The 12,871-nt window shown below is 39.7% G+C and overlaps 1 protein-coding gene across 4 annotated transcripts in view; it reads right to left on the reverse strand.

Annotated features, from left to right (window-relative positions):
* arfgef1 (ADP-ribosylation factor guanine nucleotide-exchange factor 1 (brefeldin A-inhibited)) overlaps window positions 1-12,871 on the reverse strand; it is a 56,885-nt gene that overhangs the window by 12,500 nt on the left and 31,514 nt on the right. For all 4 annotated transcript variants that reach the window (XM_084102942.1, XM_084102941.1, XM_084102940.1 and 1 more), the window contains 17 exons: window positions 12,752-12,868; window positions 12,284-12,474; window positions 11,627-11,760; window positions 10,146-10,380; window positions 9,683-9,782; window positions 9,458-9,597; window positions 8,934-9,042; window positions 6,259-6,460; window positions 4,486-4,597; window positions 3,763-3,968; window positions 3,572-3,656; window positions 3,190-3,355; window positions 2,004-2,155; window positions 1,768-1,896; window positions 1,186-1,344; window positions 937-1,081; window positions 43-130 (listed from right to left, as the gene is read on the reverse strand). In XM_084102942.1, coding sequence (XP_083959068.1) covers window positions 43-130; window positions 937-1,081; window positions 1,186-1,344; window positions 1,768-1,896; window positions 2,004-2,155; window positions 3,190-3,355; window positions 3,572-3,656; window positions 3,763-3,968; window positions 4,486-4,597; window positions 6,259-6,460; window positions 8,934-9,042; window positions 9,458-9,597; window positions 9,683-9,782; window positions 10,146-10,380; window positions 11,627-11,760; window positions 12,284-12,474; window positions 12,752-12,868 — 2,470 coding nt within the window. The remainder of the gene's footprint in view (window positions 1-42; window positions 131-936; window positions 1,082-1,185; window positions 1,345-1,767; window positions 1,897-2,003; window positions 2,156-3,189; window positions 3,356-3,571; window positions 3,657-3,762; window positions 3,969-4,485; window positions 4,598-6,258; window positions 6,461-8,933; window positions 9,043-9,457; window positions 9,598-9,682; window positions 9,783-10,145; window positions 10,381-11,626; window positions 11,761-12,283; window positions 12,475-12,751; window positions 12,869-12,871) is intronic.

Consider the following 12,871-nt stretch of genomic DNA (forward strand, 5'->3'; position numbering starts at 1 on the left):
TAACATTATGAGGTTCATTAGAATTAACGATAACCATCATACCGGTCCACAGCGACCACCACACTTTGCGAGCTGGTCTCCCCGATAGACTCCTGAATGCTTGCGATCTGTTTGCGATCAACGTTCCCTCCTATTGTGAGAAAAACCACAGTTGGATTATTTATACAAGTACCAACTTAATTTCACACTGCTGGATAAATATGCTGGATTATAATAAAGCAATCTTAATGGATCACATTTTATCTTTAGATAAAACGTTTTTGATGATGCAATTGCAAATGGAAAAGCTGCAATGCAGATGGTGCTTGTTTTCAATGTCACAGTTTGTGTGTTTTGACAAAAATGCCCTTTAATTTCAGTCAATATTTTGTCAAATCATATTTAATATCACACTCGCTTTATTTTACAGACTAAATATTAACTAAATTTTAAAAAATCTGACAATGACAAAACATTTAGCTATTAATTGAAACATTAAAGTCGCCCTGTGGTGAAAATCAAGTTTTTAATGTTGTTTATGTCTATGTGGTGTTTTTAATATGCTTTAAGACTAACCATGTGTAAATTCATAAGTCAACACCATTGCTGAGTATTTTCTCCTTAAAACTGCAGTGAACCAAAAATCACGGTTTGAAATCGCTGGTGTTTCTGACGTCACAAACTACCTTGTAACCAATCACGTAAACGTGTGATCGTCAACGAGTGGATCTCTAAGCTGGTGTGAGTGAGTGGAGGCGGGGCTAATTTGCATATTCATTGAACCACATATACTAAATGAGGCAAGGGTGTAGAGTTGCATTCAAGCTATTTTAAGGCATGAAGATTTTGTTTCAAAGAAAAAACTTTTAAATATGTAATTTATGTCAAAAAGTCTTTGTCAACAAACATTTATAATAATGATATGTTTGCTGCTTGTGTGAAGTGTGATTGACTGACCTAAGCCCAGGTACTCGTCAGACGTCTGTTCCTTGGTGCTGGTGATGAAGCCTTCCTTCCCCCGTACGGTTCCTGATATGTATCGAGCCTTCACTCCTGTCCCGATGAGCTGGGCCAACTCCAGCTGACTAATGCACTTCAGGATCTGCAGCGCACATACAGAATATGATGATACCTGACAAAATCTGCCAATCACATCACATAGGAAACATGCAGGCCAATCAAAGAGCTGGGTTTGGCAGTGCCCACCTCATGCCAGGAGTTTCCTAGGTAATTTCCATCCGTGTGTGCCACTGTAATGAGGGTCTTGATGGTGTCGATGTTCTTCTGCTTCATCTCAGTGATGCCCGAGCTGGCCGTCAGCAACGTGAAGCGAGCCAGAGCCTGAACGTATGCGTCTCGCTCCAACTGGAAAAAATCAACAGAGAACAAAAACCTTTCGGAGGGTTTCTGTTTGGTCTGTTTCTTACTGAAAGCTACCGAATGTAGTCATATGAACCACTTTTATAAAGTTTTTGCATCCTTTTTGAAGCTTTACAGCTCTAATCCTCATTCATTGTAATTGTATGGAAAAGAGCAACATGCGCATTCCTCAAAATATTTTTTTTTTGTGTTCCACATGTTTGGAACGACACAAAGACTAATAAATTATTTCAGTTTTCATTTTTGGGTCAACTATTCCTTTAAGCAGTCGATCATTCCAGCCAAAGATGACTGAAGTTTTTAAAGTCTTATTCAGACAGAGACTTGAACAGCAATGCAAGCAAACGCTAGGCCTTTCTCGGCTTCGGTAAATGACCTCTCTACGGTTAATGCAATGTGTGAAATTACCTGAATGCTGAAGATGCAAGCTATCCTGATAGCACAGCGGATTCCCTCAAGACACAAAGAAGCCACCTCAGTGTCATCACAGTCTTGCAGACCCACACTGAACGCAGCCAGAAAGGGTGTCCAGGCCAGCTATGAGAGATCAAGATAATATGGGATGGTTATTTGCATCCAGACAGAATGTACGTGGAAGTACATGCACAGAATACCTTAAACATGTATGCGCATGGACAGAATACCTTAAACATTGGTCTGACGTGTTCGAGGTGGGTGGCGCTGGTGAAGGGCGCCTGAACGTGGCTCACAGCCTCCATCAGAGCCTTGGCTGTCTTTGCCATTTGCTCCATCTCAACATTATACAGAAGCCTCCTCTGCTTCTCACTGGCCACACCTGATCCAGAGGCAAAAGCACCATCAGTTAACACAAACCTCACCTCAAAATATCAGAATACTCCTTATGCCTCTACAGAGACAGCAGAACATAAAAGTTTATTTGCTCTCTCGGAAGTCCAACAGCTTGAATTTTAATAATAATAATAATTCCAGGGATGCACCGATATGAAAATTTTGACCGATACGATAACCGATAATTATTTATATTTGAAAGCCGATAACCGATTAATGGCCGATTAATCTAAATCCAAACCTTAAGATCATTTTTGAGAGCCTGATTACAAAAACAAAAGCCATTGAAAGCCACGTCCCAAGCACACAATTATAATTTTCTCATTATAATTTTATGTAGCCGACATGACAGACTTGCGCTGCACATGTTGCACTTAACTGTATTTTCCTTTTTTGAAGTGATTCCAATCATATTTAAAGCAATTCAAAACCATCATGGCGAACAGAGCGCATCTGAAGTGTCTCAGCTGAAGGAAAAATCCATTATTTATCAGCTTTAATATATTGGTAAAATTTTGTTATCAGGCCGATAACGATAACATTAAAAATGAGCATATATCGGCCTATACTGATAAGGTGGCCGATATATCTCGCATCCCTAATATTTCATGTTATTTATTTAATTGTTTTGTTTTATTATTATTATGGTTAATAATTATAAAAAATTAAAATGAAACATATAATAAAAATGAATAATAACTATAATGATTACTAATTGAATAATTATTAAAAAAATATCTATACTCATTATAAAAAAAAATAGCCAGAAACTAAGAAATATCCAGATTTTTTGTTGTTTTAGCTTGCTTTAAATAATTTAAAGTCATATCGATGCCCCCAATTTAGTTGAGGACCCCTAGTGGGCCCTGGTCCCCTGGTTGAAAACCACTTATGTACAGTCTCAAACTCATTATCGTACAATAATTAAAAGGACTGCCATGACCACATCAAGCAAAAAGGCATTTGACCAATCATAGCTTTTTTATGCACAGGATTCAAATCGGTGTGTCAAATACTCACTTTGCTTATTTGACTTGATATGTATTTCCTTCGTCTCCTTCATAGATATTTTTTTCCCTGCGATTTCATCATAAATGGCTGAGAGATACTCCTCCGGTAAATCTTTACTGTCATTGATACCTCGGTTCATCTTGATGTATTGCTCTTTTGTCATTTTATTCTTCACCTGTGCCAAGATAAAGGAAAAAACAGATCAGTTGCGTTTCAGAAACATCCATCACCCTAGATTTAACTATTCTGCTCACATATCAAGATTGAATGCCAAACAGCCGTTTCCAGCTCCGACGTTCATATTAACATTCATAGACTCGGGGAATGAAAAGAAAATGCATTCTGCATTCGCTGAAGATTTCAGTGAACAATCAGCACTGGGTGCACTAACCTGCGGACTGTGTAGATCTGTAGTCAACATGATGATTGAATACGCGAGGACGTATGCGGTGTCTGCGCTGGCGAACAGTGTTTGCCTAAGGAGAGAGACAAAAGAGACAAACAGCGACTGAGTGCAGTGTTTGCGACATAATTAGCAATATAGGTTAATCTGTTGAAACAGAAGGAGACCGCTGCACTCACCCTTGGTTGCATTCTAAATATCTAGCAGCAAATTTCTCCATCAGTCGATCAATTTTCTGGGCCTCTCCGGGCAGACGGAAACCCTCGAGGAACGTGCGCAGCGCTGGCACGAAATCTTTGCCCTGGAAGTCCATTTGGTCGACATAGGCATACATAACCTCTTTATTGATGCGATCGTTGTCTCCGAGAAACTCTCCTACCTGGATCTGTCAGGTTGGAAACAGAAGGGCCAATGAGTCATATTGATTGTGTAGGTAGAGCAGAAAAATCATGTTTTATAACTCAAAAACACATGCTCAATGCTATATTCTAAAGCCACACTAACAGACACTGCAGACTGGAGAAATCATTGAGCATCTATTCAGTGTGCATCATTGAAATAGAATACTTTAATTTCTATTAAAGTATTCCACACATATCTCAAGTCATTCAGGAGGCTGAGGGATGTTCGGGCTGAAGTGCCCATTTGAGGCCGGATGAACGGGCAAATGAGTTGCCGATTCATCACACTGAATGATCAAATCATCTCTAAGTGGGAGTTTGGCAACACTTAATATTTTTTTCATCAATATTAAGCATCTTAATAATTTTTTCAGAAACGTTTCAGAAAAGCCATGTTTTATTACAGTATACTGCTGTAATGTAAAAAATGTATTGGACCTAGGCCGCAATACATGGAAGAAACAAGGTAAGGGAAAATATTGTAGATAAACAATGTCTTACAGAGTCAAGTCTTTCCTCTTGGTGTAAAAACTGGGCGATATCTTCAGGCGTGGTTCCCAGCATGCCTTGTTCTTGCAGGTACTGAATGCCCCTCTTTGGTTTTTTGTTGAACCTGTGCATTGTGATAAATAGAACATTAAGATATGATCAACAGATTCACATTTGGCATTTTCTAAGGATGTTCTGAAGGCAAAGTGTGCAGTGTGTTTTTGTTTATGAAAGGGTTCATGGTGCATTTTTTCCCCTGATGGTATGATGTTAGTAAAGGTATTTGCACTAAAAAGAGTTTAGTTTTGTTGTTTCCATCCACCTATTTTTATGCACATTTTAGAATATCGCATAAAAAACCCCACACTGGATGGAAACGCCAAGATGCGCATAAATTCTAAAAAATGTGCATAAAAACCGTATGTGCTCAATTGAGTCGGATAAACATTTCTTCCGGTAAGAAAACATGCGCATAAACTACGATGGAAACATCCGAATAAATTCCTCGTGACTTTGCGATGGGACGACATAATTGGACTAACCAGCGGACCAAACTCATTGCACAGCATCTAAAATGCTGTTTTGGTAATTCTGAAATGCCTGAGCAAAGTCGTCAAAGTGGTTTAATAATAATTCCTTCCAGAACTGTCGTACATGACTCCCGCCTCCGAAAACAAGATAACTTTATTCCGTTTTGTCTGCACACTCTGCGGCACAAGTAATTTATTATATATTAAATTATTATATACAGTGGCTTCTCCTACTGCAGTAACTTCTATTTTTCTAAATAATATTTAACGGCAGTTTATCAGGAAGTGATGATTTTGTTCTCTTCGGCTCACTGGATGGAAACGGTGCTTTATTGGCACATGTTTTATGCGATATTCAAATTTTACGCACAAGTTAAACTCGCATCTTTGAATGGAAACATAGCTACTGTTAAATGGGCGGTTTTTGCTGCTGTGACTCAAACATTGAAATGCATTATGACAGATTTATAAAACAAAATGGTATAGATGGACTGAAACAGTTTCTTCAGAAGAAAGTACAGAGCAGTAGGTGCTACACACTTTCAGGAACAACAAAAACCCTGACACTTTCATACATCTTTAGTTTCTAAACACTGAATAGGTGTCATTGACGTGTAAATGTGTTGTGTTTAAATTTACATTTTCATCCATCTGACATGTGAAAATTGCAGAAGTTCAGAACGAGAAGTTTTCGCAGTCTCTTTTTTCACAGTGGAAAAAGTCCAGAAAGATACATAAGAATTTCATAGTAGACCTTTTATCTCAAAAGATCAGGAATCCATATGAACCCTTTAAGATTGCTGTTTGTTTGAGCCCAACATTTCAACTACTGGCTCAACTGTTCGAGGTACCATTTGTCTGGTAGATGGGGAAGTGTTTATGAAACCTGTTTGCAAGCAATTATTTTTACAATTCCAACCGGCTCTGATAGTGCTACAGAACTTATACACTTCACCTTTAAGGTGTCCGAACTTGCTCTTGGAGGGCCGACATGCTGCAGAGATTAGTTCACCTGCCTGGAAGTTTCTAGTATGCCTGAAGACCTTAATCAGCTGGTTCAGGTGAGTTTAATTGGGGTTGGACCTAAACTCTGCAAGACAGCTGCATGTTTTTCATACTATGGAAAAATTGCATGACAGTGGCCCTCCAGGAGCAGGACTGGACATAGATAGGTAAACTAAGCAATTTCCATTCAAATTTCTATTGATAGTGCATAAATTGATTTCATGCTTTTGAATCCAACTTAATGGCTTACAGGTCAATGCCTTGCTCTATGATCTCCTTCTGTTGTTTGAGGACCTCAAACTGCTCAGGGTTGTCCGTCCCAGACATCTGTGTGCTGTAGCTCCCGATGCCTGACGAGGCGGTGGAGTCCAATGAGTTTATGCTGCCGTAGCGGTTAATCGTTTCTGGATGCTTTGTCTCATTGGTTTCCTGTTCTAAAGGCTTTTCTTGGCCTGATCGAGAGAGAAGAGAAATGAAATTCAGATGCAATTTCAGAGAAAGCTGAAAAAATGATGAGCCCGGTTTGTGAAACACCATGAGCCCCTGCAGCCTAGAGACAACATGATTCATTGGAGTCCTGGTTGGCTGAAATGTGTGTTGGTGTAGAGTCTTTTTTCTGACTCAGCTCCCTATATGAGTTTCCCAACACAACACTTCTCTAATAAAGTCTTTGGCCTCGGCTGACTCGTATCACAAAAAGAGCACGATGGGGACTGGAGGAAGAGCAGCGTGACCTGAATACACAAAGTAACAGATCTGAAGTTTGTGCAAGCAAGATAAACAGACGGTTTGAGTATGTGGAAGCCATGGTTGCAGTTTGCAGGGTCTAATTACACACTGGAAACACTGTAAAAGATTTAGCGGGTGGCTATCGCTGTAACATGAGCTGTCAGGTCACTTCCTCATTTCTCATAGTTTCCTCTCTTTAAGAGATGAGAGGAGCCAGTAGCAGCTGGGAAATACTTGCCTGATCGTCTTAAGTTTCAAACAATAACATACAATGATATACAAAAGCTAATACGGCCACAACACAAAGAACTATTAGTTTAGACTGTCTAGTTTACGCAACAAAAGCTAATGCAATCAATTCTAAATGTCACTACAAACTGCCGTTACCTGCTCTCCCTTTTGATGTGCGTCCATTAAGAGAAAAGAACAAAGATTGATTGTCCAGCATGATGAGAATACAAGAACCTGAAAGTCTTGATTAGGGATCCAAAACAAACATAATGCACCTGAAGAGTTACTCAGATAAGTATGCTACAATCGGACTGGCCGATTAGGACATAAGGCCTGCATATGTAAGATTGGCAATTTGTTCAAGATGAAAGGTTACAGACAATTTTTTATTTGATTTGCCATTGTTAACATTGTTTCCACTAAAATACCATGGCTACTACATTTATAAAACACAAAATCCATGGTAACCACTGTCATGAAATAAACAAAAACATTTTATATTTTAGGTGGTTGCTAATGTGTTCTGACTAATTGTTTGCAATTTAATGTGGTTGCAAGTCTGTTTTTTTTTCCAGTGTTTTCCTGGGTGTTGCTAGTGTTTGCTAATGTGTTCTAAGTAGTTGTAAGGCATTGCTGTGAAGTTCCAAAAGTGTTTTGGGTGGTTTCTAGGGCGTTGCCAGGTTGTTGCTAAGGCATATTGAGTGGTTGTTGACAAGTGGTTCCATGAGTTTTTTGTGTAGTTTCTAGGACATTGCTAAGTGGTTGCTAAGGTGGTCTGAGTGGTTGTTAGCACATTGTTATGTGGTTCTAAGGCTGTTTTGGGTGGTTTCTAGGGCATTGCTAGGTGGTTGCTAAGGCGTATTGAGTGGCTGTTAATGCATTGCTATGTGGTTCCAAGAGTTCTTTGTGTAGTTTCTAGGGCATTGCTAAGTGGTTACTAAGGTGTTCTGAGTGGTTGTTAGCACATTGCTATGTGGTTCCAAGGATGTTTCGGGTGGTTTCTAGGGCATTGCTAGGTGGTTGCTAAGGCGTATTGAGTGGTTGTTAGCGTATTGCTATGTGGTTCCATGAGTTTTTTTGTGTAGTTTCTAGGGCGTTGCTAAGTGGTTACTAAGGTGTTCTAAGTAGTTGGCATTGCTGTGGGGTTCCAAAAGTGTTTTGTGTGGTTTCTAGGGCGTTGCCAGGTGGTTGTTAAGGTGTATTGAGTGGCTGTTAGCGTATTGCTATGTGGTTCCAAGAGTTTTTTTGTGTAGTTTCTAGGGCGTTGCTAAGTGGTTACTAAGGTGTTCTGAGTGGTTGTTAGTGGTTCCAAGGGTGGATTTTCAAGTAGATTTTCAGTGGTCATTTTGTAATTTAAAAAGAAGTAAGACTCTCTGGTTTCTGATTGGCTGATATCTGAAAGCCTAAGGTGGGCTTGAGGCCACAGGGAAATTTCCTTTAGGTACATCAGAGCCTCTCCTCCTCAAACCCAATAAAGCCAAGCTTGATTAAACCTAAATTCCCTTTGCTCCGAAGAGGTAGGGTCTTTAGCGCATGTTCCCAGCTCATCCGAGAAGCTCTGCTTTGCAGTGTTCAGGGAGTACCTCCCTGATGTCAGGGCATGCCTCGGTGAGGAATAACAGCCTCAAGCCTGTTTGATTAAGATGAAAGGCCTGTGTAGCCATCACGGCAAATAGCATTTCCTGCCTCTCTTTGAGGCACAGGACTTCTAGTGCACTGTCCTCAAAAGCAACTGTTTATCCATTTGGTTCTGCACAAGCCTGAAGCCTCTGGAAAGCAGCATAAATGCACTCCGAGGAGAGTAATTTAGAAGAGCCAGAGCCGTAACCTGGAATATCTGATGCAACCGCTTGGTTCCAAAGCATATCAGGATATAGAGGGGCTAAACAAGGTTCTGCAGGTATTATACTGGTTGATGAGCCAGTATTGATGTTTTGTTCCACAGAGGCTGATGGTTTGCCTTACCGAGACTTGTCTGGGAATTGGGGTTGACATATTGGTCTTTGCTCCACTCCACCATACACTTGAGAATGGACACCAAACACTCCAGTCCTTTCTTCCTTAGAGTCAGCTCCTGAGGGAAATTAACAGTTCTAGTAATTTACCCTTTCCAAATCAGCATGATTTTTTTTTTTTTTTTGTTAAAAAATAAATAAAATTTTAACAGGGACAATTCAACTTAAAAAAATAATAAAAGTAGTCATGATACATGTCTTATATATAACGTTTTCTAAAGCTGTACTTTAGTTTAGTAACAAACAGACTTTTGAATATTTCAAAATATTTAAATGTGCAAAAATAAGGTTGAATGTTTTTGTGTTTTAATTTTTAATCTTTTTCAAAAGTCTGAGCAAAAAAAACAGTAAAATTTAAATATAAAAACAATTTTGTCTGCACTTCAAATGTCTTTTTGTGAGCTCATTAACTAAATGAGGGAACGAGGGTGAGTGAAGTAAAGATTTTTTGGGTGAACCAATCCGTGTGTTTACCTGAAGTGGGTTTGTACCCAGTTCATGGCCTCCTCGTCCTTGTGCAATCTTTGAGAGGTCATTCACCAGCCTCTCGAAAATATTAGCAGCATTCAGGTCACAATCATAATTAACATAGATATCTACTACACTCTGGGCATCTGTGAGGGAAGAAATAGCATATAATTACTCATAGAAAATCTCTCAAATATCTTTTAAAGTGAGATTAAGAAAAGCCTTTCATACCTGCACATATTCTGGTAAGGGTTTGAATGACCATCCACTTGTGGTCATATGAGCTTGTGGACGTTTCCAGAATATAAAGGAAAATCTCTTTGAAAAACACCTAAGGAGAAAAAAAATTGTTTTTAAAATTGGTCATAAAATACAGTTTTTCACTTAAAAACCTCAAAAATTCATAACTAAGTCAATAACAGATGGTGTTGTCAAGACTCTTGCGTAACTTGATCGAAGAGAGAAATATTACTACACGACACTGCAAACAATAAATCCCAACACACTTGTCAGGAATGAGACACACACACACACACACACAGAGAGAGAGACTGAGGCAGAATTACAAGCTTTCATCCTAAACCACAGCTCAAATAAATCCACACTGTCAGTTAGACAGACGCTCCACAGTCTGACGCCATCAGGGCAAGATGGACAAACACATTACAATTCAGGGGGAACTGAGTTCAGGCACCTCGATTTGCATCTTGAGATGTGTCTTGAAGTTGGACAGAAGGGTGAGGAAGATGGACAGCGACAGCTCGAACACTTCGGGGACGGAGGAGACGCCGTTTTTAGACAGCGCTACGCACAGGTACTGCTTGATGGCGTTGATGAACATCTCATTGGTTTTGAAGATGGGCCCAGCGTTCTGCAGGATGGACAGGAGGAGTTGCAGCGAGAGGACCTTGGACCGCAGCTCGTGGGATCTGCAGGAAGTTAATAAATTATGTATTCATTCTGCATTCCATTTAAAATACTTGTGCCAAGGCCAAACTTAACTTAATAAAGAAAAATCTTAAAGTCCCCCTGTGGTGAAAATCAAGCTTTTAAATGTTCTTTATATGTCTATGTGGTGTTTTTAATTATGCTTTAAGACAAACCATGAGCAAATTCATAAGTCAGCACCATTGCTGAGTATTTTCTCCTTAAAACTGCAGTGAACCAAAGACTCAAAATTGCGGTTTGAAATCGCTGGTGTTTATGACGTCACAAACTACCTTGTAACCAATCACGTCAACGTGTGATCGTCAACGAGTGGATCTCTGAGCTGGTGTGAGTGAGTGGAGATGGGGCTAATTTGCATATTCATATACATACTAAATGAGGCAAGGGTGTAGAGTATTCAAGCTACTTTAAGGCATCGAGAAGGCAAAAGTTAAGGCAAAAGTTGAAATAAGTAATTTTGAATTGAATTAATAAATATTAAATGAAACTAATATATTAATTTCAGGAAATCTCAAAACAATGCAGCAACAGAATTCAAAAGCACTCTACAGTAATAGCTACCAAAACAATGCTACAAAATATGTCATGCTGTCTAGTAATGAACAAACTAAACCTACTTTTTCATGAATTAAATTGTTTTAACAGTGGTGAATTAAAAGTGGTGCCTCAATTCTAGTCAATTCTAGTGTGTTCTGGGTGGTTGTCAGGGCATTGCTAAGGTCCTTTTCAAGCCCCTTTTATTGTCCTCTAGTCAAAAACTGTCCCTAACATAAAGTATCTACAATAATAATAGTGATGTTTGCCTCAGTTTGCACCACTATAAATAAAGTCTAAGTCCTGCTCTGATGTAAATCAAGACGGGTCAACAGGTCTCAGTCCATTTGACAAAGAGTGATCAATAGCACTGAAACAAGCTTCCTGCCTCACTGCCTCTGAAGACACACCAGGATGAATGGCTCCCTTTCTTTTCAACTGATGGGGAGGAATATCTCTCTTGCCCTCTGACAGCCCTATTCTCCTGTTAAAGGACAATGGCTGCTACCAACACTCTTGCCTCTAAAATGATTTTAGAGCTCCAACCAATTACAGATCTAAAATTAGAATCTGAAAAGAGACCACAAAACCACAACTCAGTTGAACCCAGACTGGAGATTTAATTTTTGGTACAACAAACAAACAATTCCATTTGTATACAGTCAGATGTTTTATTTAGAAAGCCAGGCTTACTTCGGATCAGGAGGACCGTCTGAAAGGGGCTTCATGGAGAGCTTGCAGAGAGAACGGAATACCAAGAATGCATCCTTCTGGAGAATGTGGGAAAACTTTGCACCTGGTGCTGGACCAGTGGTAGCTACAGAATCCTGTGGGAGAAATGCTCATGTTAGCCTCTCACGGCAATCACATTTAACTGCTGGGAAAATCAATCATCATCTATAGCGAGAGAAGATACAAGAGTTTATGTTGAATAATTGTCAGATACAGTTTGTGTAAACAAAATACCAATAATATCCAGATTTTCTGTATAACGTGGGACTTTTAATTAGAAGCAAAGCCGAAATACACCAGAGAACCCTTATTTCCAAAAGTGTCTATGCTTTACCACCAGCTGCTCATTCAAAAAGATGCTGCATTTTTAACAAAACATTTCACAATAAGCAGTTGACAACACTTGACAAAAAGATTAGGTCATTATAGAGGGTATCATGGTTTGTGACATTGCAAACAAACTCTAAAATTGAATTTTGAATAATTCAACTGTTAAATCAATGTAGTTACAGTCCTGGACACACAATCCAGTCAAAAACAATTACATTGTGTAAACAAGCTGCAAAGCAAGAGAATTTTCTCTTTTGTACCTTTCATGGCAGAAGTGGAAATTGGTACCTGAGTGTCATTGGAGGAGACAGACAGTCTGTCGTCGGGCAGGGACGGAGTGAAGCTCGCAGAAATGGGTGTGCCAGGGATGCCGTTGGCGTGAACATTTTCGTTGTCGCTGCCCAAGCCTCCCTCCTCTTCCAGAGAGTTTGGAATGCCCTCAGCTGGCTCAGCCTCAGCCTCACGGCTTTCCTTAAGATCTGAACAGGGTAAAACAGATTTCAGGCTGGGTTCAATGAGACGGTTAAAAGTGTATCACTACTAAAATCAAACAGCCACTAGCCTAGCTATCCAACAACATAAGATGTGCTTCCCTTACAGGCAGTTCACCCAGAAATGAACCAGACATGTTTTCATTGGTCAGGCGTTCTATGCTGTGCACGGTTCATATTTATCATCGGTAATGTGCGACCACAAATTTTTGGGTGAACTGTCCAATTGTCCCTTTAAGCTTCTCACAGCAAGATTACAACTCGCCTCCAGCAACTGTGTTTATGACTTCTTGCAATATGCTCTGTACAATCTCCTGTGCCTTCTCTTCATAGTTCTGGTTTTCTTCGTCCACGGTGGCTTCCGTCCCATGCTCTGCCGCACCTA

The sequence above is a fragment of the Abramis brama genome, assembly GCF_963993115.1.
Source record: "Abramis brama genome assembly, chromosome: 24".
Classification (NCBI taxonomy): domain Eukaryota; kingdom Metazoa; phylum Chordata; class Actinopteri; order Cypriniformes; family Leuciscidae; genus Abramis; species Abramis brama.